The 25,497-nt window shown below is 41.5% G+C and overlaps 1 protein-coding gene across 9 annotated transcripts in view; it reads right to left on the bottom strand.

The window, feature by feature from the left end:
* neo1a (neogenin 1a) overlaps positions 1-25,497 on the bottom strand; it is a 156,051-nt gene that overhangs the window by 13,067 nt on the left and 117,487 nt on the right. For 6 of the 9 annotated variants that reach the window (XM_068310132.1, XM_068310175.1, XM_068310140.1 and 3 more), the window contains exons 8-17: positions 16,860-17,094; positions 15,308-15,462; positions 12,971-13,119; positions 11,347-11,485; positions 10,947-10,996; positions 8,607-8,751; positions 7,053-7,163; positions 6,727-6,921; positions 5,479-5,574; positions 1,685-1,917 (exon numbers count right to left, since the gene is read on the bottom strand). In XM_068310132.1, the coding sequence (XP_068166233.1) occupies positions 1,685-1,917; positions 5,479-5,574; positions 6,727-6,921; positions 7,053-7,163; positions 8,607-8,751; positions 10,947-10,996; positions 11,347-11,485; positions 12,971-13,119; positions 15,308-15,462; positions 16,860-17,094 (1,508 nt within the window). The remainder of the gene's footprint in view (positions 1-1,684; positions 1,918-5,478; positions 5,575-6,726; positions 6,922-7,052; positions 7,164-8,606; positions 8,752-10,946; positions 10,997-11,346; positions 11,486-12,970; positions 13,120-15,307; positions 15,463-16,859; positions 17,095-25,497) is intronic. The other 3 variants (XM_068310167.1, XM_068310200.1, XM_068310183.1) reach the window with 2 other exon arrangements.

The raw sequence follows: 25,497 nt of genomic DNA, 5'->3' as shown, positions 1-25,497 counted from the left end.
ATGAAGCTGCACATCTTTGAAGGTCGATCACGGCCTGATGGAAAAGGGCAAATCAGAATGCTGACAGAATGTACGTTTGTTTGGCTGTGCAGTAAATGGATTCAGCAACTGCTTTCCATTCCATTCCATAAATCTCTTTTCTCTGAGGGGGGAGGGAGACGTTAGTTAATTTTTTTGGGCAGTCAAGAATGAAGAGCTAGACACACGCCTCCTACAGGAATCAAATTGTAGATATTTGGTAAATCCCAAATACTGTTATTCTGTGTGTTACTAAACCAGGACAGGAACCATCAGGATTAGAACTTCACCAGATGATTAAAAATAATCAATGGTGGCAGCTCTAGAGCTCTACACTCATTCAAAAGAAGAGAGCTAATTAAAACACTACTCCTGCACATATTAATTGCTACGAGTTGAGCCAGCAGAATTAAAATGAAACGATTTTATTCATCCTACATCCTCAACTAGAGTAGACGATTCATTGATATGCAGCCGTTTACTTCACAACAATATGATTGGGTTGATTTCTGTTGATATCAGCCGCTTCATCTTTTCTTTCCTCCAAGTGAAACGAGAACTTCATCTCACAGAGATGTTTCTTTATACCGCTTCGAATGTGGATGAAAGTAGATTAGTGCTCGGTTACAAATACGTGGCAGCAATATACTCCCACTGTGCTTGGTAATACTTCGCTATACATCTTTGTATGGCGTTGGCTTTTATTTCCAGTGCATCACCCATTCCTCGGGTAAGTGTAGGTGAGAGGAGCTGCACAAAGTCCCACAGCACTGAGATGTCATCAAACCAAAGGCATAACATGAAAGTTTGATCAGACGGGAATGGTTTGAGTAGTTCTTGGCTGAATCACATCATCCTGTAAATATGCTACTGCACTTTACATTGCTGGGAAAAACCAATCAAGGCCACCTCCCCCAGTAGTGATTTAAATGTGAGCAGAATGAAATGTGATCTTCAATTCAACAAACACATGCAGCAAAATGAAATTCAGCACCTGGGAGACGCTTGTATATAATATGATTCTATATTTATTGAACTGGTTTTATTAGTTATCCTCCAATGTGAGTTTGACCTACCTTTTTTTTTTTTTTTAAAATTCTCATTCAGAATTTTTTCAAAATGTCAAAAGGAAGTTGGAAGGTGTGAACGGGTTCAAAAAAATATTTGGAGATATGGTTAGAAATACACCCACATTAATATGAGACTGAGAAAGTGTGAATACAGTTTTAGAAATACAGAAACTTTCAAGATGTGCCTCTTCAGTACAATAAAGTTCTATATAAGAAACTATATAACTATATAAGTTTCATGAAATTATACTGAAAGGTTTTTAAGATCTGTGATGACTAAGAGTTCTCGAAAAAAGGTGTAAAGTAACAGTGAAATGTTTGAATCTTTCATAGTGTCAAAGCGCGTCTCTTCAGTCAAACAAAGACTTGTGTATGTTAAAATTAAAAAAAAAGTTTTTGAGTTACATTCCAGAAACTAAAGATGCACTGATTGCTGTATGCTCCTGCATATGTTAGGGGGATTAAAAAGGGTAGCGCTTCCTTTCCAAGAGAAACTACTCTTGATTAAATCAACAGTAGGTAATTCCTTTTGAATCGGTAAATGTCAAGAAATCTCCATCCTGAATGAAAGAGACGCATAATGAGGAATCACTGACCTTCACTTTAGTGTTGGCTGGAATGTTGGTCTTCCAGCGGACGGTGTAGAAGCGATTATCTGTTATCTTCTGGTTCTTGGGTAGCGAGTTGTCAGCCCATGCCACTTTGATGGTGTCATGGCTCAGGACGGAGGACTGAACACCCACGGGTGGCAGCATGGGAGAGGGGTCTGGTACTGGGGTGAATGGAGGATGGAAGAGTTCGTAGAAGTCAACATCGGGGTCAATGGGGTCTGCATGCCAGGCAGAAAAACCCGCAAGCATGCACAAAAAATTAAAATGACCAAAATTAAAACATATGGAGAAGCATGGCGTGGAGGATCGGACAGAGGAGTCAGAGCAGGATGCAGAGAGGAGCCAATGAAAGAAGATAAGTTAATGAGTTAAATGAAGGACGACCACGAGGGAGGTGGACAAAGATAATGCGAGTGCAACAAGGGTGGGATTGGGAGGGGTGAAGAGAAAGAGAAAAGATTCTATTAGAAAAAACAGACAAGAGTTCTACAATAAGATCTACAAGTCTTGGATAATAGAAGATTCAATACAGTCTGTGGTGTTCTACCATGTCGCTACAGAGAGAACCAGAAACAGAGAGAGATGAAAAGACGCTATTTTTATGAGAAGTTTACAGTAAATGAAAACTAGAGTGCAAGCAGATACCCACAATCCTACAGGTAGCATTTCAACTTGCACATTAAAACATTGGACGCCTCTTTTCAGGGCAATAGAACAACATGTTTAGAAATACATTTAATACAAAGTGGACAAACTGAAGAGCATTTCTCTTTTTCAAGAGCGAGTTGGCAGGATGATTTCTGTCATCGAAGACTGCAGAAGAATACCGAAGCTTTAAGTAGAGGAGCCTGCTGGGAGAGGACAGGGTCACTGACGAGTCTGTGGTTGGATCAGTGTGTGGTAAGTGCTGCACCTTCAGAGGCTCTAAACGTGTACCTCATTAACCACAGATTATTGTGAGTATATATTTATTACTCTTCTTATTGCAAAACATCAAGATTTGAAAAACTGTGGAATGCTCAAAACACCCGATTGGATTGTTCCACAGGTAAAGAGTTCATTTGTGAAAGGTGATAGAATCATGAAACGGGTGTCCTGAAAAAGGCTGAGATAGGGACGTTTCCACTAATATATGAAAAAATAATTACTAATTCAAAACAATTTTCAATGTGAAACTGGAATGAACTTGTCTATTTAAACTGCAGACCATATTATCACTAAATGATTCAAAGAATTTGAAGAAATCCCGGCACCGGCACTAAAAGGTGACGAAAACCAACAATGAATACGGTGTGACCTTCTGTCTGTAAGGCAGCGCTGCATCACAACCCAGCAAGACTCTGAAACGTTTCATCACATGAACTCAGGAACGCTTTAGAAACACGCCGTTGGCTCAGTTCATCTGGATCTACTGTTCAACGTCGACTCCACCACCATTAGAAATACTATCTAGATAATTATCAGGACAAATGTCAACAGCTAGCGTCTGTGATGGTACAGAGGTGTATCAGTACCCACAGGGTTGGTAATATTTACCCCAGTAAAAGTAACATTAATGCTGAAAGATGGATAAAAATGCTGCAGCATTCTCTGGGACGTCTCTGATTATTCTAGGAGGACAATGAAGACAAATTCTGGTGCCTTAGAACAGAGTGGAGAGAAAATCCAGATCCTAAACTGACCTGTCCCCCATTGAGAGTACGTGAAGCATCATGAATACCAAACACCAGAACACACACCTCAAAATGTCGAGTCTCTAAAGACGTACATTATGCAAGAACGGAAAAGAATTAAGCTTCAAAAAACAAAACAAAAAAGAAGTGATGTCAGAAAACTGCTGTGTTTTAAAAACATCAAGTTATCAATTTCATTTTTGATGTATTCTTTTTAACTGACCTTTTAACTAATCGTTGTTGTATGGCAGCTTTATTTGTATGGTTTGAAATTTAAGAACAAAAATGCGAATCAAATAAAATAATCAGATAAAAAGACATTTCCCTGTAATCCTACAGGCAATAAGTAGTCTAATATCTTATGGTTAAATTTCAAGAGCTACAGAGAAGACTGGACTTAACTAAATGCTATTTATAATGTTACATAACAGCCTTCTTTTTCAATGATGTGTTTAAGTAGAGCCTATATACTGTATATGTTTGCCTGTAGAACATTTGTGTGTTTGTGTGTTAGGTGCCTGCCCATTACAGCCCACAAAAGCTCACAAATAGCTGTGTGTGTGTGTGTGTGTGTGTGTGTGTGTGTGTGTGTGTGTGTGTGTGTGTGTTTGACTCAAACAAGCAGCTTCTGGCCAGAATACTAAAGGGCAAATACTTCAAGATGGCCTTCTGGCGACAAGTCCCTCCATTCTTGGGTTGTTGAGGTGGAAGAAAAGCAGCCCTGGTCGGTCACCCACGGCGACACTCCTCCACCAACACTGGTTGGTTCATTCTCCTCTGCTCCTCACTCCATTTGGCATTCCTTTGTGCACTTATTATCATCTGCCTGAGTGTGTGTGTGTGTGACAGTGTGTGTGACAGTGTGTGTGTGTGTGTGGCACCGAAGCAGAGCTGTATTTCTTTATTCTGCTTTAAGAGAAGAGTCTGTGTTGCTGGAGTTCTTTGCAGGAAACACGCTGACATGCCCTTGAAAGAGGTTTATTTAGAACAGACGTGGATTCAATCCCTCATTTCTCTCTTTTCAGTTAAGACATCATAATATTGTTATGATTATTATCCATTGGACTGAGTCACTCACTCAATCTAAGTTCACCGAGTTTCTCTGAGAAGTTTAAGCCCTATATAGGTCAGCTCGTCTTTTTAATCCCGACTTGAACAAACTGGCAGGAACGGAACGAGCCCCGGAGGATGCGGCGGCGGTGGTGGTGTGTGTGTGTGTGGGGGGGGCTTTGGTTCTGCTTTGAGAGGAAACGTTTGGATACGATGAAGGGTTTCCAAAGTTACCACAGGGGGTCTGCATATGCGCAGCGTCGTGTGTCACGATGTGAAGAAGCAGGAACTGTATAGAGAGCGTATGTCAGCGTGTGGGTTCGTGACTACCCCCACACCCCCCTCCCTCGAAGAACACTGACGTGATTCGAGTCAAACAATGAAAAAAGAACGCCACCCTTGTGGAGCTCAGGGGTGGAACGGTGCTGCGGCGGAGACAAAGTGGAGGGATCAAGGCTGAATGGGGTGGGGTGGGGGGTGGGTAGGTGAACGGGAAAGGAGACGGGTGAAGCCCACATCCTGGGACAGCCGAGGAAGCGGGGGCCGGGTGTCTTCTGACACTTTCAGCCTTCCTCTATTTAAGATCATCCATCATGCATAGAGATTCAAATCCTACGCCTCATTGTTAAGCGAGCAGTCACATGACTGGGATGTCAGCTGAACTGGAAGGGCCACATTTCTGTGTGATTCAAGAAGTTCTTCTACATCTGAGAAATGATCCAACCGATGCTCTCCTCAGACACACACTATCCGATCACTTTGTGACTTCTTGTTCCTGACTGACACGTATACACGGGTATCGATTAAAAACTGATCGATAACATCGGCCACACCACAGTATGTGTGATCTGCATGCAGGATAATGTTTAAGCCCAGCAGGGTTCAGTCGCTGCCTGTAGAGAGTGATAATATTTGAGCTTTAATCCAGTTTGATTTTACTTCGTTTCATTAAGACTCTCACACGAATGGCTGCATATGAGCAGAAACACATTTTTGCCTGATCGAGATCCCATGTTAGATACAGGGCAGATCAGCGTTGGTCCGAGTCAACCGTACCTGACTGCGGTCTGGTGATGGCGCTCTCGTACACAGGAATCCCCTCACCCACGTTGTTGAAGGCCTTCAGTGTGATCACGTAGTCGGAGCTGGGGTCTGAGAGACAGACAGGTAAAAGGTCAGGACAGACGGACGGGAGAGAGATGGGATCAACTGATGGAGCTGCATAATCCATCAGAAACTCTCCAGACTCTGGCGCTGCTGGCGTCACTGACCAACAAAAATGAACGTAGATCATAATGACAGCTTCACTTATGCGTAACTAGATTACTTATTCCACTTCAAAAGGCTTTATTTTGTAAATGATCCACTCCTGGATATCTTCCAGAGGTAACAAATATTCATTAAAATCAACATACTATGACTTACAAGATTTATCTTATCAAAAATCTGTTTTCTGTAGTTTTATTAGGGAATAACTTTTAAAAAGAAATAGTTTTACACAATTAATTACTCAACAGTTTACATTTACTGCTGGCAATCTTGTGTAATTCACACAGTGAGTCATTGCTGCGTTAAGACAAAGGTAAACTCGGTAAAAACGCTTTGGGAATTTGAGACTCAGAAAACAATAAAGACCCCATGACTTCTGGTTGGAGACGTAACAGATGGCAACACAAACACCGTCTCTAAAGTTTACTGAGAAAAACACTGGAACACTTCAGTTTTTAGGGCGTAAATAATAATAATGTCATTTAAATCAATTTCATTACATTCTGAAAAAAGGCAAAATATGGTGTAATTACTGAAAAAAGTCTCAAGATATCTTTTTTTTTCTTTGTCAATATCGCTCACCTGTGAATCAAAATGTTTCTTTTCAACATTCTGACCTTTAATTATTGCATCCCCTTTAGTCTCATCTGTGTAATTAGCTGCTCAGGCATGGCGGTGGAGACGATCTCATTAAATCTCTAAATGCTCACGATGAGGTACAGGTGACTTACTTCATAAAGTGTGTCTGTCTGTGTGTCTGTGCGCTCATTAAAACTAGATTTTTATTCAAATACATGCAGCACATTTGTCGTTTTCAATACGATAATCAAATTTTCAGTTCTGACATTTCAGAAAAAAGACTCGTTTGTCCCTGTGGTTTCATCGACATCAGACTGGTGTTGTCTGAATACCAGATGACATCTTCAGTGAAATCTTACGGCTGAAAAATATCAGAGTGATCAAATGAAGGTGTCAGTAGAAGCAGAAGGGCTGCACACGCAGACATCCCAGCACAGACCAGCAGGTTTTTCTCACCAAGGTTCTCGATGGTGTAGTAGCGCTGCTTGTAGTCCACCTTGATGGTCTGAGCGTGAGGGTTCCCGATGCCATAACCGATGCTGTACCCGCGCACCACGATGTCCTGGTTCTCCGGTGGCGTCCAGCTAACCACGATGCTGTTGACCAGCGGGCGGACGTGGAGCGAACTGGGCTGGTCTGGAACGCGTGATTCTGGAAAGGGAAAAGAGATATTGAAATGCTAAAATAACATTCATCATTACATCAAAATAAAAAATAACTACCGTAACTGGAAACGTGTGATTGCTTCTTACTGAATCTAAACCAAACACAAAAGTTTTTACCATCCAGGTCGCTCTCAAACGTCTCCGCTATGGTCCATTCGGTGGCTGGGCCCGTGCCGTTCACCGTCATCGCTGACACCCGAAAAGAGTACTCAGTCCCACGCTCCAGACCTGGAAGGGCGACATACAGGTCCAAGTCAAGTCATTTAAGGAGTTTAAGATGAGCTAATCTCAAGCAGCAATAAAAACTTCCTCTTTTATGAAAATGTCCTGTCCCTCCTTATGAAACCTGGTTTTATTTGATAATTTACTGGAGCCCTCTGCTTGACTTGTTTCGAGTTGCAGACGCAATCAATTCTTTCAAAGCACAAATATCTTTAGCAGATGACTCCTACTTCTGCACAATTTAAGGAGAAAATCCATAGAGCCTCCTGGGATGGCTCAAGAGAACGCTTCTACCCTGCAATTAACTTTATTTTCCACTCGATATCATAGAAGTGATTGAGATTTAGTTTTCCTTATTAAGTTTTGTTGGGTAAAGATTTGTTTGTGTTTAATAGCAGCCAGTATATAAACCTTGTGGAGTCTGCTTCAGAGGAGCCGCTTCACCGCTGCTGACAAATGACGTACTGCTGTATTAATTTGCTGTGAAATTTTTCATCATCATCCTCTTGTCCCATTTGCACGCTACATGCTAATCCTGTAGTCTTTTCTCTCGGTACCCACTACTCTGGGTCACCCTTGGGGGACTAGCTTCTGAAGGCCGTCTAACTACCAGTGCCTCCAAGGCTACAACATCTCCTTCTAAACGCTTTAGAATCAACAAACACCCCCCCCTTCCCGTTTTCCCCCCCAGGATCATCTCAAAAATCTACTTTTAAGTGGGTATTCTCTTTGATGCAGCACACAGCATGAGGTAGGGCCATTTGAAAGTCGCTGAGGCAACATCTAATATTAATCACCATTAGTGCGTCTGGTGATGCTGCGCATCACCAGCAATAGGAGTGCCTAAGATTAGGATATAGTAGGAAGTATCACTCCATTTAAAATTAGTTTCATAAAAGTCAGACACGGACTAAATCAGCAGCCAGACTGACTCCAAACAACCGATTCAAGATCAAGATTTTAAATATTGCAGCATGTCAGGCATAGTTGGCAGAATCCAGCAGAGATGAAACGGAGTCTGAAAACATGAAGGTTTCAGAGGAGGATCTATCTACTGCACCAAAAAGGCATAAAATAGAGATTTCTTTGTGGATCCATCGTTTAAAACCATGTTCGACTGTAACATCATAATCTACCATAAAATGTGTGACTTTAGACAAGTTGTCTTTTAAGTCAGGGGCACAAATGGATGATTTGATGGAGTGGTTCGCCTTAAACCAGATCAACAGTGTGAACGCAGCCCAAAACATACATTTGTAGATGTTTAGGGACAAGTTTGTATGTATGTATTGTGAAGTTCCAAGAAACTGGTTTGAAAGTGAGTTTACAAAACTGCTAAATAATCATTATCTGTCCCAAAATTAGTCACAGAAAACATCCGAGACCGATGAGGCGTCCGTCATGCAGAGTTACTGTAGTTCAGCTGACTGCTGAGTCAGCGCCCATTACCGCTGATGAGCTTGAAGAGCTGAGTGCCTCCAGTGATCTCGCTCGCTTCGCTCCTCCTGGATCCTTTCCGGTATCGGATCTTGTAACCGGTAATCTCCCCGTTCTGGCCATTGAGGGGCGGGGGCAGCCACCGGAGCATGACGCCCTGGGGGAGGGGAGGAGAAACACAAGCGTAGTGAATGTGGTGCCATCTGCTCTTGGGACAAGCGCATCTTTTAGCAGGTAGCATCTGAGTATTTGTGTTTAGAGGTGGGTGGGTGGGTGGGTGGGCGGTAGCCCAGTGTGGGAGAAGAGTTAATTAACGATTCTCTAGTTTCACACTGATGCACAAAAGCCTGAATACATGTAGAGGACACACAAACTCCTCTCCCCAGCAGTCAAGGGAACGGCACAAATTAAATCTGTGTAAAGTGTGTTTAATTATTCACTTTATCTCATCACATTATAGGTCCCGACTCAATGCGTGTTTTGCCCCCCCCCCCCATCTTCTCCCTCGATCACAAAATCCTGTTTTGGAAAATCACATGGGATGGCAGACGGCAAAAGTAAAGCAAAAATGATATCACAAAACAGGTTTCCTTATTTGATGTGGGGTTTCTGCTCCACGACGACCAAAGAGGAGACGGAATATGAAACACATGTTTGCCCCCCCCCCCCTTCCCTGTTCCATTCAGCTTGGCACATCTAATGTCTCATTGTACGACACATCCACATCTACAGTCTCGTGCAAAAATTACCGACTTAAAGACGTTTACATTCAGAATCAAACACTGTGACAACAAAGAAAAAAAAAAAAGACGACTAATTTTTAATCATGTTTAGGAAGAAAGAGACCAGATGATTGTTTTGTAGTTTATCTGGGACTCATTTCGAAGGGGTGGCGGGTTCAAAAGACAATTCCGCTACACTTCTGTCATTTTTAACATTTGCATTAATGTTCACTCTCCACAATCCTCGGCCTAGTATCCCTCAGCATGGGTGGCCAGCTCCCACTCAAGCTGGAAGTGCACGATAGGATTGTCTACAAGTTCTTTTACTACTTTGCTTTGACGGTTCTCTCTCTCTCTCCATCCAACAGCAATGGGCTAAAAGCGCCGGCTGCTGCTTTTCTAGTGAATGCTCACACACCCTGAGGTTTTCTGTATCTTCTCCTTTTGCACTTTCTGTCTCATGTGTCACGAGTGAAAAACATCTTTTCATCGAACTTAATCCATCAGTCGGATGGAAACACACAACAAACAGGCCTACAGCTGTCTGTTTGAAGATCAAATGGCTGAAGGAAGAGGCAGCCGCGGCCGGTTTCCTGTTTTAATCAGGAGTTGTTGTGAAGCCTGCAGCCATCTCAGCAGCCTTATCTAACCAGGAATGTCATGCAACAACAACAGCACGTTTAACAGAAATGAATCGGATCCAACAATGAAAGTTCAAAAGAACATGAGACACAGGAGCCGCTGCCTGGTATCTGACGAACATAATCATGTCTGATCCAAAGAAATTCAACCAAGGTGAGGTAAATCGACTTTGCTTAAAATTTAACCTCTTTTATTTCACCTGTCTATTTATGGGTTTGGTGCTTGATGTGTCAGCAAAAACATCCAAGATGTCCCCGAAATTTAGTGGGAGGATGAGGCGTTATCTTGGATCTAGATTAACTTCATCCTAGAAAATATAATTTTTCAGTTTTTACCCTGGTTTTTTATTTGCTCCAATTCTAAATTGGTTTGTTTTTATCAGGATTATGCAAAAACTACCGAAACAAGTTCGATGACACCTGATTGGGTCATGGGCCAGCGGAGCTAACGTATGGATGTAGGAGATTCAGCCTTGGCAGAGATATGCGCTCTGAGGGGTAATCTAGTCATGAATTTATGCTCCAGAGCAGAATATGCTAAAATATGGAGAATTACTGCCGTCCACCTTTTGTTTGACCCGTAACTCACCAAGTAAATACGTCCTTGGATATTCCACCTGCTATCTAACCTTCCCACTCTTATTATTTTAGTGTGTCTTCAGGCACTTTTAGATCTACTCTTATGCGAGCTGCAGGTTTTCCTGCCAGATATTTAAAACGTGGAGGGCGATACAGACGAAGAAACCTTCTGACAGATGAGTCTCTTGGCCAGGAGCGAGTCAATGGTGTTATGGACTGCAGGCTATGCAATTGTTCAACTGCCTGTGTGTGTGAATGAATAGTTGTAGGTTTAAAGTAGATAAATACAATCCATCTGCAGGCACTTTTGGTGAGTAAGTACTTTTAAGTCCTCAACAATAAAACAACCGATCCCAGACCAGATACAGGCCAACATGGTCTCACTCAGTCAAGAAAAAGAAAAGTCCTACCTTTGAGTTCTGGACCTCCAGAGTGAGGTTTTGAGGAGGAGCACTCGGTACTGTGAATAAACAATTGAAAACAAGTCATTTAATGTCCTCAGAGTCAAGCTACCCACACAAATTCACAATCTACTGCAGGGTTAAAATTATCAATTGATTACTTGATCAGCAGAAATGAAATCTACGATGTGAAAGTACAACAAAGAGTTCAGATTTCAGAACGCTAATCTGAAATCAATCTACTTATCATCTCTGTGAAACATTTTTTAACATCAAACAGGAATTGAAGGATTAAAAAAAAACTTTAGCTTAGTTTAGTTTACAGTTATATATTTACTACCATTACATTTTAAGCACAGTCAATTAAGTTACTAAAACGCTGTCCTGCTGGACTTCCTTGCGAACTGACCGTCAGACAGGGTTCGGACTACGACGTCGTCGGTGGAGACCCCTGAGCCGTGCTTGTTGTTGGCCACGACACGGAAACTGTACTCCGTGTTCTTCTTCAGGCCGGTCATGGTGTACGACTGACCGTCTACGTCCATGTCCTGAAAGACAAACATTTTTCATCACATGAAGCCTAAAACAGTGTCGGTGTGACGACCAGTACGTCTAATAAAGTCTGAAAAAAGGCTTGACACCTAACTAAGCTCTTCTTCTAGTGTGAACTGGAAAAAACAATTCAATATGTCAAGTCAAGATGAAAAAATGTGATGCATGGAAAATTTTCTATTCCTAAAAAGAATTAAAGCAGAAGTATTTCACTGCCGACAGCATGTTAATAAATGCAAAAACACTCCTGATTGGATGTATTTTTGTTCAAGTTTGGCTCCAACTCGCTGTAAATAAGACAGATCCAATTAATTTACAACCCAGGCAATTTCTCAAATATCGGAACGCTGCAAATTGTGATGCCCGCTTCCCTACTTTAATCATGCTAACAGTTCCATTTGTAATTCCATGTAAAAAAAAAATAAAAAAATAAAAAATCTTCCACTGAGATGCAAATGATACCTTCTGTGATTACAACTTTTTTTCTTTTCAAATTGGCCACGCTGCCATATGCCCAATTACTTCAAGCCAATTTACATTCAGCTCTTTTCTTATGAGTCTAATCTGGCTTCCAGAGTGGTCCAATCACAGTCTCTGAACCGGGGTCAGGTGGATGTCTGTCATGTCACCTCTGAAGAGGCAGCGTGGTTTGTCCCTGACTTCCTGCTGTCCTTTAATGTTTCACTCTTTTTATATTTTATGTGTTTTCTCTTCCTTTGCCCTTTTCATCTCACTCTTCTTGTCTCACCTCTTTCACCCCATCTCTGGCTCTCTTCACCAGGGAGCTGCAGCACCATTACTCAGTACACTGACTGGCGTATCATCTATTATCATATTAAGGGCTTTTTAATGCTTCGCTGGCTTACAGACCGCTGCTGCGGGGGCTACCTCAGCACCTAACCTGCTGGATTCCACTCATGTGACACAGCTAGACCTCTGACAAGATCTGGGTGACTCATATCTGGTTTGTTTTTGCACAATATTTATTTTAATAAATGTTTGGAAGAACAAAAGAGCGATTAGGAACTCCCTTCCTCATCAGAATTTACATTTGACTCCATTGTCACGTTATTATTACGCTATCTAATGAACCCCGCAAAAATCAAGCGTCAGCTACATGCAGAGCTTCCCTTATTATATAAGGTAAGACTTGAGGAGTGCTGGTGGTGCAACGACTAATTTCAAGTCAATTAAACGTGATATCTATGGTGATGCACAAGGAGATGATGAAATGCAGGAAATGCTGTGAAATGTAAAAAACACATTTCTACAGTTTACTCGATTTATCTCTTTAATTTCTGGACAGTTAAACTTTATTTTGATGCATCTTAGTGTCTTTATGCATTTTTATGTCACTTAATAATACAGTAAGTGAGAAACACTGCGTGGCTTTTCAAAGGCTGCCAGGGTCAGAATGGTCCAATCAGAAAAAAATGGTCAAAGAGCGTTGTAAATGTGAGTTAGTAAAGACTGCAGCCTACCTGCTCGCTGCCTACACTCTTATCTGTGTAGTACAGCTTGTAGGTGAGGATCTCTCCATTTCCAGTGAGGGGTTTGTCCCAGCTCAGAGAGACCGTGGTCGGCGAGTTGGACACCAGCCGCAGGTTAGGAGCAGGACCAGGGACTTGGACTGATTAAGAATGAGAGATGAGAAACTCGTCAATCAAAACCATTTTTATTATCTTCTCCACTGTTATTACATCTGGGAGCGCGGAACTCCCGACGAGCCATGTGCACACGTTCCCTGTGTGTTAACTTGAGCTCTAAGCAGTAGACGACTCACTCACTGCAGCTCGGTGGAGGCCCGTTTGTCCCCTCTGGATAGAGCTGCCAGCCATGTTGATTTCCTCACTATTCCCCTGACAAATAAACTGAAGGTATGCTTCAACAGACACATCAATGTGCTGTTCGTATTCTGCCAACATTTGCCTCAGGCTTATATTCAGTGTTCACACATTTTATTTCATTGCATACGGTCAAAAGAGACAGGAAGCAGAATGCATTATGGGGCCTGAATATCAGCTCCATACATTTGATTGTCAGCCAGGTTTATTTCTTGGAATGGAAAAAGGCAGAAAGGTCCATCTTGATTTTCTAGCGATGAGGGACATAATATCTGGATGTAAACTCTTGCACTAATGTTAACACCTAATAAGAAAACAGTAACCTAAGAATCTGACTTTATTACTTCCACCATACACTAGTTAATCATGTAGTTTAAAAAAAAAACCAGATTGAAAACAATTCTAAAAAAAAAAACAGCGAGAAGAGAGAAGAGATCATACCCAAGATGTATAAACTTTTACTTCAGTTACTTTCCAGGGTCATGAAGTGCATCTGCAGTCGACTTCTGTGAATACACAGCTCTTTATTCGTATTCAGAGAAGACATTTCCTTCGTCTACAAGAGGTTATGCTTTAATGTCTGCACCATTCATCTAATGCAAAAGTCAACAGAAGTTAAAGCCAGTCAGTGCCTTCGCACTAATTAAAGACCTCACATGTATTAAGTCCTGCTCAGGCACAACAGATATTTCTTATTGTTATCATCTGCACTGGCTGCAGGTTCCTACTGATAGTGCGTGTGTGTGTGTGTGTGTGTGTGTGCGTGTGTTAAGCCGGTCTCAGTGGAGATGCAACACAGCAGCAGCGTCACGGGCACACACATCTGACGCAGGTCAACAGTTTAAGCCTCAACTCACAGCGCATTGTCACGCTACAGGTACACACACACACACACACGCACGCTCAGGTACAGCCTGCTGGATTTTCTCATGAGTGTCTGGGCTGACGGGCCTTCAGGTGGTGTGTGTGTGGGGTTGTGTGCACGTCTACCCGTCTGCCCTCCAACAAAGGACACGGGGGGTGGGGGGGCGAACGGCGGCCGACCTACAAAACTGACAGTGACTGAGATGTAGCTGAGCCTGGAGGTGAGGGACAGAGACCCTGACAGCATGGCGGGGAACCCACCCACCAAAAAAACCACCTCCAATACGGGTGAAAGAGATCAGCAGCCGCAGGGAAGCATCATCACCACCACAAAGAGAAAAGAAGATCAAGACCACAGCAGCATTTTTCAATTGTTCTGTGATCCTAAAATCAAGACACTAAATAAAAAATTTGGAAAACTCATTTCAAATATTTCTTATCCATGAAGGCATAGCTTAAAACACCAACTGATGGCCTGTGGGCTAATAAGAGCAAGAAGCTTCCATTCTGGACCGCAGAGATTTTGGTTTTAATTCATTTTTTATTTTTATCATCAAAAAGTTGGGTAAATTATACTTTACTATTTGTAGGAGTCATACATGTTGAAGGCAGAATATTAAACATCCTTTTTGCCAAAAACTGGTGTCAACTGCATATTATTATTGTTGTTTTTATTATAATTACATTTATTGTAATTATTATTAAGATCAGCTCTCTGCTAGGGAGGGGGTTGATTCCGGTAGTTCCAGCTGAAGCTTGAAGCGACCAACAGAGGGTTCATAGTAAATGCTGGAGGGTAAACAACAAGTGATTTATAGGGAGAAAACACTGCATTTCTCCGGTCGGCTGCTGGGTGGTCTGATTGAACAGCATTAAACAGTGTGTTTGTGTGTGGTGGGGAAAGGAGTATCTCCATCTGAAGTCAAACCAGGCTGTATGCAAGTGAATATTTGCTTGTGTGAATGTTTATTTGCACATTTGCGTGTTTCCTTCGAGTGCATCCTGTTCCTCTCTGTGTGCCAGGAGCACGTTTCTCACAAACTTTGAGCTTTATGTTTACATGCTTCGCTTACTGAGGGAATATAAATGAACTTTTGTGCGTGTCTTTACCTTCAGCCTGGGTGGCTACTTTGAGCGCTGCAGAGCTCTCTCCCTGGCCGTTGCTGTTGTGAGCCACAACCCTGAAGCGATATTTAGTGTCGGGCATCAGACTCTGGATGGTGACCTGCATCTCCCCGGGACGGCTGGTGTTCACCACTCTTTCCCTGATTCACACACACACACACACACAAAGCATTTTCATTCAACAATAAAGTCAGTGTCTTGCATTTATAAAAACCTGCTACATTAAATGTGCCACAATAGTATTTTAAAAAGATTTAGTTTGTTGTTTTATCCTGTCAGTACTGGAGTGAATGTTTTTCCCACAATGAACATCAGAAGATGACGAGATAATGTCGCCCTCATTAAACACTACCTGTAACAACAAGGAATACTACTGATGATAAAAAAAAATGCTAAAATATAGTGAAATCAAAGTCAAGTGTGAGTACAGGACGTGCGGACGGTGTCCTGTTCGTCTATGATGGAGGCCGGCGGCGGTCCTGATGTAAAAATGAGGTGCACAGGAGACCGATGGAACCATCAAGCAGCAAGTTATTGCTATTTATGAACACAAATTATTTCACTGAAATGTTAAAAATAACCTTCTACATTTTTCATTGGTATAAGCTAGACTAAAATACTTAATTTTCTTTTTTAGTGGTATGTGGCACAGGAAAATGACTCAACTGAAACATATCTGACCAAATTAACACTATCTAGAACTAAGTTGAGCACATAAACACGTCTGTATTTTACTGATACTTGAATTTGTCTCATGCTAGAGGTGTCCTCATTTTAGATTAATTTGTTAATCTAACTGCTCATCGACAGATAAATCCACCCGTCTATAAAACATTCGAAACTAGTGTGAACAGTCATGTCAGAAGAAACAAATAATCAGCAATCAAACTGAGAACCACAGCAAAATTCTAAACTGAATCATGATGACTGGTTTTCCTTCTCAAATGATTAAAATGACTCATTTCTGTTTGTCAACTAATTGAATACTAATCAGCGTTTCAGCGCCTGTCTGTCTGCAGAAGCAACTGTATGACAAGATTCAAACCGAACACGCTAGTGTGTGTAAATAGGATTCGAGCGCTTCATGCATTTGCAGATTTATTAATGTTTAAAAACGGTTTTATCTAAAATAAAGCTACTCTGTAAATAACATGAAGCTATTTTAAAAGGAAACCAGAAAAAAAACGGTCAAACTGCTGATAAAACATTAAAACTGAGAAATCCTCTCTGCTTTATCCATTTCCTCCTCAGTTATATTTAGTTAATCCTCTTCAGAAGAAGATGAGGAAAATGTAGTGCAGCACAACTTTAAAAAAGTTAAATATTAAAAGGCAATCCTTTGACAAAGGAAGCTCGTTTTATTTATTAATGAGCACTTACTGCTATGATAACTGCTTTAATTTGATATTTCCAGAGTGGGTTAAGATGCTTGCAGGAATATATCGCATGTATTTAGTGCCCTGCTGACTCCAGCACTAATGTGTATATATTAACCCCCTCCTGGTTGAAGCACAATGCAGCTCAGCAGGTGTTCTACCTGTTAGTGCCCTCCTGGCTGTAGAAAACCGAGTACGTTAACTCCTCTCCGTGGGGTTCAGCCGGAGGGCGCCAGGTCAGCTTGATGAAGCGGGTGGAGACCAGCGAAGCCACGACGTCTCGGGGGGCGGAGGGAGTGGGCCCTGCAGGACTGGCTACACCTCCGGAGCCTGGCGTTACATGGTCAGTAGTGTTAGGAGTCAGTGAGGGGGGAGGGAAAGAGGGCAGGGCAACGTCTTTTGGTAGGGAGGAGGAAGAGGAGGAGAAGAAGGGAGGGAGGGAGGGAGGGAGGGAGGGAGGAAGGTGATGGAGGGATGGGCGTAGGGACACGGGAAGGGGCAGGAAACAGTGGCAGCGTAGGAGGGGACGAAAGAAGTGTAACGTAGAAAGGAACAGGTCGAGGAGAGGAGAGAGGTTGAAATGGAAATGACAGTGAAACGAAGGAAAGGAAGGAAACAAAAAAAGAAGAAAAAACAAAATAACAACAACGTAACAAAAAAGACTGTTGGCGTGACAAGGAACCACAGAAATAAAACACTTCTACTACATTCAAAAAGCTGACAAAAGCACAATACGAGGGGGGGGGGACTACACATGCAAATCTACACACAACTCTCTAATGTCAGGGTAGTGGGAGCAGAACAGAACATCTCATTTTCAGACAGTCTTCCTGTCAATCATCTCTGTTTTGAAATGATTGGTGCATTTTCGTGACACGGTGATTAACCAGAGAAAAAACACGAACAGTATTCAATGGAAAGCTGTCACTTCTGACGGAGACAAAGTCACCTTCTAGCCTCTCAAATGCACACAAGAAGACTGTCCTTGTTCAGTTAAACTGTTATTTCAGACACAGTAAAACATATTGAACACTACCCCAAAACCCTGGAAATGTTGCTTCTACAGTGTGTCTCATAAAGACGTTTCTTTGAAAACTTCTGCCGTCACATTCCATAGCCTAGCCACAAAAATGTTGGTGAATTCATTTGGTGTTTCTCTTTTTTTTCCACGTTGGAGAAACAATCTGCAGTGAGAGTCTGTGAGAACTGCTTTCCATTTGCCTGGCATGTATGCAGAAAAAAAACAACAAAAAAAAAAACACGGAAGGAATGTCAGTATATATGACATTTCCATTTGTTTGTAGCTCAAGGAAATTGACTGAGGATAAGGTTCAAATCCAGAACAGCAAATAGCGATGTGCAAAGAGAGTATTATTATTACTGGAGGTATTGCTTTGAAATGCAAACTGGCTGCTGGCAATTGTCTGTTATGGTCAGTGGACTAACCTGAAATTCCCTTCAATGTGTGTTTGTATTTCAAACTCCCAGAATCCCCAAAACTATGATTGGATTGATCTGACAGATTTACAGCTTTCTTAATTAGATGGGTGCACACAAAAACAATTTTTTTTACCCTAGTTGTTATCAAAACATGACTTTTAACCAAATTTTAGTTTTCTGCATGAAAGATATTTGTTGCATGGTAATTTACACTCAACAATCTTTAGACAGCACCTGGGATTTGAAAAGAAACGAAATAAAATTTAATGTAATGTTCGGGTGAAGCTTCACTTCAGGAATGAACAGGATTGTGACAAATCGGGCGATACAATTCGTATCACGGTACAGCTACGATTCAATACGTTACAAAAGATTCCAACATCATAAACAAGCTAATGTTGTTTAATAGGTCTTCATTTATTTTATTTTTCCTGTCTCAGTTGATATTTTGTTATGATGAGTCCCAAATGGCATCCAGACATGTAACAGGAGGGGGGAGAGCTTATGAGCTTTTCCAGCTTATGCAAATGACATCCTAAAAATCAACAGCGACATTCCAATAAAAGTATGAAAGACGTACCCATTCACATGGAGTGCGGAGATATTGAAATGTTAGTGTGAATCAAAGAAAGCACATGCAGATGCCTTTTTGAGGGAGATCTTACAGTACCAGAAAGGAAACTATTCAATACAAATATTTTCTTACACCATTACAAAAAAACTTCAATATCCTTACTTCAGGTTTCTCGCTTGGAATTTCTGCTTTCATTCCAGTCTTTAGTGAGTAAAACAAACTCTTCAATGATCTACTTAGTCATAAAAACTGGTTACTCTTCTGTATGTTTGAGTGAGAACAAGGTCAGAGTGGGATTGCTACCCTTCATCCATTCATTATGGATAGTGTCAGCCACAAACAACCTAACTGATGGACGTCAGCATTTGAATCGCAAAGCCAAATTTAAATCCACTTTGCTGGAATAAGGCCAGAAACAAATTTAAACATATTATTGTCCTAACACTTTGTGACTGCAGTGGAAACAACCAGATGTTGAACAATTACCCTCTTTCATAAAGTGATGCACACACAAAATATTAATGTCTAACAACAGTGGTGACGAGGTTATCACAACATAAACCTTGAAGCTTGTTTGTTGATAAGGAAGCACTTCCTGCATTAATAAAATGCGAACACACAAGAGAAAACAATCCAAGGATGCAAAGGAGCCACAAAAATACTGAAAGCAGAAATAATTCATTGAATATGAAACAAACAGGATGAAAAGAAACAGATTTGTGACTGAAGTCCAAAAATTTTAAGAAAGCCAGCTTAGAGCAGTAAATAGCAAATAACTCCATTAATAACTTAGTTATTTCTATAACTAAACGTTATGAAGTTCATAATGGCAGCTGCACAGAGCCTGGGGGGAGACTGCATCAAGACTGTCATGTAAAAATTCTCTAATTTCAATAAAGGCTGGTAGCGTATGTATGTATATATGAACAGACAAGAGAGAAACCAACATGAACAGCTCTGAAAGCAGAAGAAAACTTGTTCAAAACCTCTGTAAACAGTTTTGTAAAAAATTTAACAAACTTGACGATTGATTTACTTCATTGATCTCTAATCAGATAGGCATTAGTTCATCTCCTAATCGTATCATTACAGGCTGAACAAATGTCACACAAAACAGTCCATTAAAAGTATGCTTTCCCTTTTAATAAACAGCCACAGATTGAAAGTCTAAACTACAGAAGTAGGACAGAATACAGTGTGTCCGAACTATCTTTAATGCTTGACATTTTTACATCTCAATGAATTCAGCCATCACTTGTTGCCTGAGACAAAAGAACTGCTGACAATCAAGACACAAATTGTGTTACAGGCCAAAAAAATAACTAAAATAGTTGACCTGAAAAGTTCAATTTGACTACTTCTTCCTTCGTAAAATAAATGGGTGATTTGGCCGTGCTGTGGGTTTAACACGTGGCTTTAGACATGCATGTGAAGGCATAAAAGTTTCTCAAAGGTTAGATGGAGCTACTGGAAACAGGTCACAGCGCCTGCAGACACTTCTCATATTCTTGCTGTAATTCTCTGCAGATCTCTGAGCAAAGAAACTGAGACGAGAGGCTGAACGCTTCTGCTTTGAATGAAAAGACAATAGGGAGTATAAGACTTTAGTTAAAAAAACATCTGGAATCAGTGCTGGGTCAGATAAACAACTGGTGAGAGATGCTCCGGGGAGGGGAACTAAAACTAATTTTCAACTTTAGGTAATTGACATTCTGTGCAGTTTCGGTGTCTTTCTGACAACCCGTCTTGTACATGAAAACCTGGAATTGTTACAGTAAGCAGAAGTCAGTTTCTCACTTCGGCTGCCAAGCTCTATTCATAGCTGATTAATAGTGTCATTAGTCTCTGTGCTGGAGGTAATGAATGGCTGGCATTAAGGCATAACGAGGAAGGTTACTCCAGATCTGCATAATAAATCTGGGTAACCAGCACACAAAACAGTAAAGACAAAGACAGGCCTGGCAAAGCATTTATCTTAATATTCGATAAAAGAAAAAGCAGATTCTAAAATTAAAATAATTGGAGCAGAGTTAAAGTTCTGATTAAAGCCTTGAAACTTTAATCTTCTGCTGGTAACTCAATAATGCTTTGCTCTCCCCCAGTGACTGAAGTTATGCCAAGTAGTTTTTTTCATCATCTGGTCTACGCACACAGATAAAAAAATAAAAAAAAGAGTCTCACCGCCTCAGACCATCCACCTGCATCACGAGTACAAATCTACTGAATGCAGATTTCTGCCAGAAGCTCCCACAGCACTGAACACAGGTTTCGGGGGGGGGGGGGTGGGGGTGGGGGTCGACGAGGTTAAAATGGATTTCCTCAGCATTAATGTTTCTGTCTAATTTGGTTCACTTGTAATGACGGCATTAAAGACGGATCCAACACAATGCTAATGGGCCATAACTGAGCGGCTGCTTTAATCAGTCTTAGAATAAAACGAGCAAGATTGAAGAGCATAAATAGCAAAATCCAGAGCCTTCAACAAAACCAACGCACAGATGGTCAGTTCAACCAACAGTGAACTGTGGCTCATCATGTAGATTGTTGTTTTGTCATGCAGCTCCAATGTGCTGGGCCAGACGTTTAAAATGTGTGCGTCAAGACGATCATCAAATTTAAATAGTTAAGATCATCAAATGAAATGTAAAAAATCTAAATAACATATTTAAAGATATTCTCAAACTTTTGTCAACTAGGTGAGAATCAAGAATATAAACATACTCCAGAGCCTTCAAGAAAGCAACACAATGACCGGCAATTCAATGTGGACTCCTCAAGGTGGACAATTAAATTAAACTGTAATGATATAGTCAGCAACAGACCAGAACGTCCACTGATGTTCTCAGGTAAACAGGATGGAAAACTGCCGTTTCCTTGGAGCAAACACTACGTTGTCATTCCTCTCACTGTCTTTCAAGGTAAAACTGTAAAGATGAGAAACGCCGGCTGCTCATTCCTCCACAAACGAAAACGGAGTGAGAAAGACAAGACAAACGTTTCAAGTAAAGACAAAGTGGGATATATAAAGGGAGAAATAGGGAGAGCGAGGGAAAAAAGGCTGTGTTCCTTTTTGTTCTCCCCATTTCTTTTTTAGTAACTTGTCACAGATAATGAGTGCGTTTTTAACACAATTTTCAACAAAGACAGAATGCTATGAAGGCAGTAAACCAATCAATGAAAAGCAGTTTCATAAACATTAAAAATGTGACATATTTATCAATAGCAGATCAAATGTACTTTGTAGTGTGCTGGCTCATGATTGGATGGGGCGCGGGGGGGGGGCAGAGATATAAAACTGGATGGGTGAAACCAAACCAGGACAGCCCACATCCTCCCGCTGTGATAATCAGAAGCAGTCAAGATTAAAGTGCAGCTCAGACTTCACAAAGCAACAAGCCGTTACAAAGCACTGATCCAGAGTCTCCAAGGCATTCTCTAAACATTTCATGCGACCGCTCCTCCTCCTCATTATCTAGGGCATTTTTGAAAAGGTACCACATTCCCCGACAAAAGGAATATACTGTATGTACTTCAAATTAATTTACATGATAGTTCCACAATGGGATTAACGTCCTAATTAAATCTTGAGCTGCTCAAATACATTCCTTTGAGAATTGATGGTGGGGTCCGAGTGGAGTCATCAAAGATGATATCAGGACAGGTGAAAGTCCCTGATGCAGAAGGTGTCCAGGTCAACATTTTGACATTTCTAGACAAAAGGCCTCCCTGCCTCAGCGGAGCAAACACCATGACAGCAGCAATAAAGAGTTTGGAGAGGGCAGATATATTTGTCTCCACGCTCCATCCAGCCTTACGGTGGTAAATAAAAGTGGAATATGAGAGGACCCATCTGATGGTTCCATGGGATGCCTTGGAAACCATGTGGCGCTGCAGCAGATACTGAAGCAGGGGGAGCGTTGCTCTTCCAAGAACACTCTCTATCAGGCGGCTCAAACCACCAAAAGCCCGTGTATGTACTTGTTTATCAAGCAGAAAAGCTGCTGCTTTGAAAACCCTGCAGCAATCTTCTTCTAAATAGCAGTTTGTTAAATTTTACATTTATCTATCTAGTTTTTCACATACAGGATCAACACTCTCAAATCCCCTGTGGGCTTACATAAACAACAAGAAGACTTTTTTCTTTGTGGCTTCCACTGGAAGGAATGGCATGCATGGGTTTCCATCCACTCCCGGCACTCCAGTTCATTCTTCTCGTACTTTCTGGTAATTTGGTTTTCATGAAAGACTGACAATCCCTACTTTGAGTATAGTCAGAATAAATACTATGGAGGGGCTTTAATGTTTGGGAATGTGTGAAAAGGCATTTACATTCCACAGGGACATAAAAGCCCCAGAGGGGAGAAAAATACCTCTATGTAGAAATGACTAGAGCAACTGAATGGGGCGGGTGCATCAATAATTAATCATCCCCTGTATGTACATACATCCCTCCGCCATCACGAGCCACTGGTGAGTCAGTCGGGGTGTGATTGCTCTGATCCCTGAACTCCTTGCTTTAATGCTCTCACAGAAACATGAATCATCAGCCGCACAAAAGCTGTTTTGCCCAAGGTTTATATAAAAAGGATGTTCTGCTATAGCACATATATATACCTGCCACCAACACTCCAGCTTTCAATCATACCATCAAATGCTCCATATGCGGGGCGGAAGGGGGGGCGGAAGGCCTCTTGCGTCTGGTTTTCACGCGGATCAAACCGTCGGGGATGTTGCACGTCTCCAGAGAGTTTCAACATGAATGCCCCGAGCTGGAAACCAGCTTTTCTTTCTGTGGCGCCTCCCTTTGTGTCTTTTTACACTGAAGAAACAACAAAACAATCCAACCTTTCCTGGGGAGCAGACCCTGGAACTAAGTAATTGATTTCTGGTTTGCAGTGTGTATGGGTGTCTACATGCACTTAAAACATTTAATATAAAAAGTGCATGAGCTGGACAAGCAGTAAAGGACTAAAAGGTCAGCTGGTATACCCCCCCACCCCCTCATGATTCACTGACAAACAGTCCAGCCAATCAGACTCCCTCCAGTAAAGGGGCCACTCTGGGTTCGACCCACTGAGAAGCAGCTCCAGCTCTACGCAAGCAGGCAGCGGGGGGGCCCTCAACATACTGATGTTACTCACTTTTCTACTTTTAAATAACGGAAACAGGAGGCTCAGCTGAGAGTGAGAGGGTGGGTGCTAACAGGAAAAGTAGAGCCCCACCTTTGGTGGCGTCTTTCAGAGGGGTCATTTGACTGGAGAGGGAGGAAAGGGTGTGAAAGGAAAATGATGGTTTTTAACCATGTGGGACTTCCAATTACTGCACCCAAAGGACAGTCTATGGCCAACAGCATCAGATCAGCATCCTGCATGTGTGTGTGTGTGTGTGTGTGTGTGCGTGTGTGTGCTGAGGTGAATGGTGCTAAATAAGGGCACACATTACAACAGTACGTAAAACGGACAGGAAAAAGCAGATCTTTCATATACTTAGGCCTAAAACAGGAGTTGATGACAAGACTGACCTTTAAAAAAAAAACAGCCCTGACGCAGGGACCGGGAGCTATTTTAATCCTTTATGGACAATTCTCTTTGAAAAACAAGTGCAAAAGAGGCACCATAACATTTTGCAGTTAGCACTGAGGCGACAGACCATTGATAAATGAGCTCAAGCTTTCCACCACGGTTGAGTAAATACAGCCCATAGAAAAGTTCAGCTCCTCTGCTGCGTGAGCCTCATCTCGCAAAAACATGCTTGTGTGTGTGTGCACATGCACACACACTTTCAACACCATCCCTAAGAGACACGTACACTTCATACAAACAGCAATTTGCAGGAGGCTGATTTCAGCTCTTAACAATCAATTTAGGTTACAATCCCTCTGATCAGCTTCCTACGGCTCTCAGCGGGAGAACAAATTTACTAATCGCCATCGCCGGCACGGCGCGGGTGCACACCAAAGATAGTGTGTGTCTTTCAGTGAAGACGATGTGCACACATTTTAGGGTTTCATCATGAAATTTGAATTTCAATATATTTCGTTCCAGGCAAAAATCTAGTGGAATCCTTCCACATTTACATACAATTAATATTCTCCATCAAATGCCCTCATTTGTGTTTATGTAGCCTTTTCATAATTGCTGGCATTGATAAATACAACTACAATGCTCCAAATAAAGCAACATTATCATATTTGTCTAATCAACCGTAATGCATCAACAAAATACGATACTCAACACTTCAGGTTAAGATAAAGCATTTATTATAATAGCTCCCACCGCGTATTATAGCACCCCCAGATATATGCAGAGAATGTTATGTTTTTGGTTTTTTTTTTTAAAGGGAACAAATTAAAAGACCTTTTAAGGGAATTTTATCCCCTGGCTACAGTTAATTAGATTACCAGCTACACACTACACACTCCTTTTGTTTTTATTGCATCATGCAAAAGGAAGCTCAAGAAAATTCAAAGTAGATTTTATTTTATTTTTAAATCTTTTTTTAAAATACACTACAAACAAAAATGATTGGTTTAAGTCGGGACATCTCCAATAGCGACCAAACATCATAGAAGTTAGCAGGATGGCAGTACTAATACTGTGTGTGTGTGTGCGTGCGTATGTGTGACAGATGCCTTGATGTGAGGATTGCAGGCCTGAATGAACCCTGAGGAGCAGGTCGATCAGCCAGTGAACACAACGTGTCGCGTCCCTGTGGACCTGCCACCACACAGGACAACAAGCGTGAGCGTGAATGTGTATGTATGCATTCCTCAAACACGACTCTCT

Source organism: Antennarius striatus, chromosome 1 (assembly GCF_040054535.1).
Source record: "Antennarius striatus isolate MH-2024 chromosome 1, ASM4005453v1, whole genome shotgun sequence".
Taxonomy (NCBI): domain Eukaryota; kingdom Metazoa; phylum Chordata; class Actinopteri; order Lophiiformes; family Antennariidae; genus Antennarius; species Antennarius striatus.
Note: the sequence above shows the minus strand (reverse complement) of the source record. Positions and strands in the feature narration are given on the sequence as shown.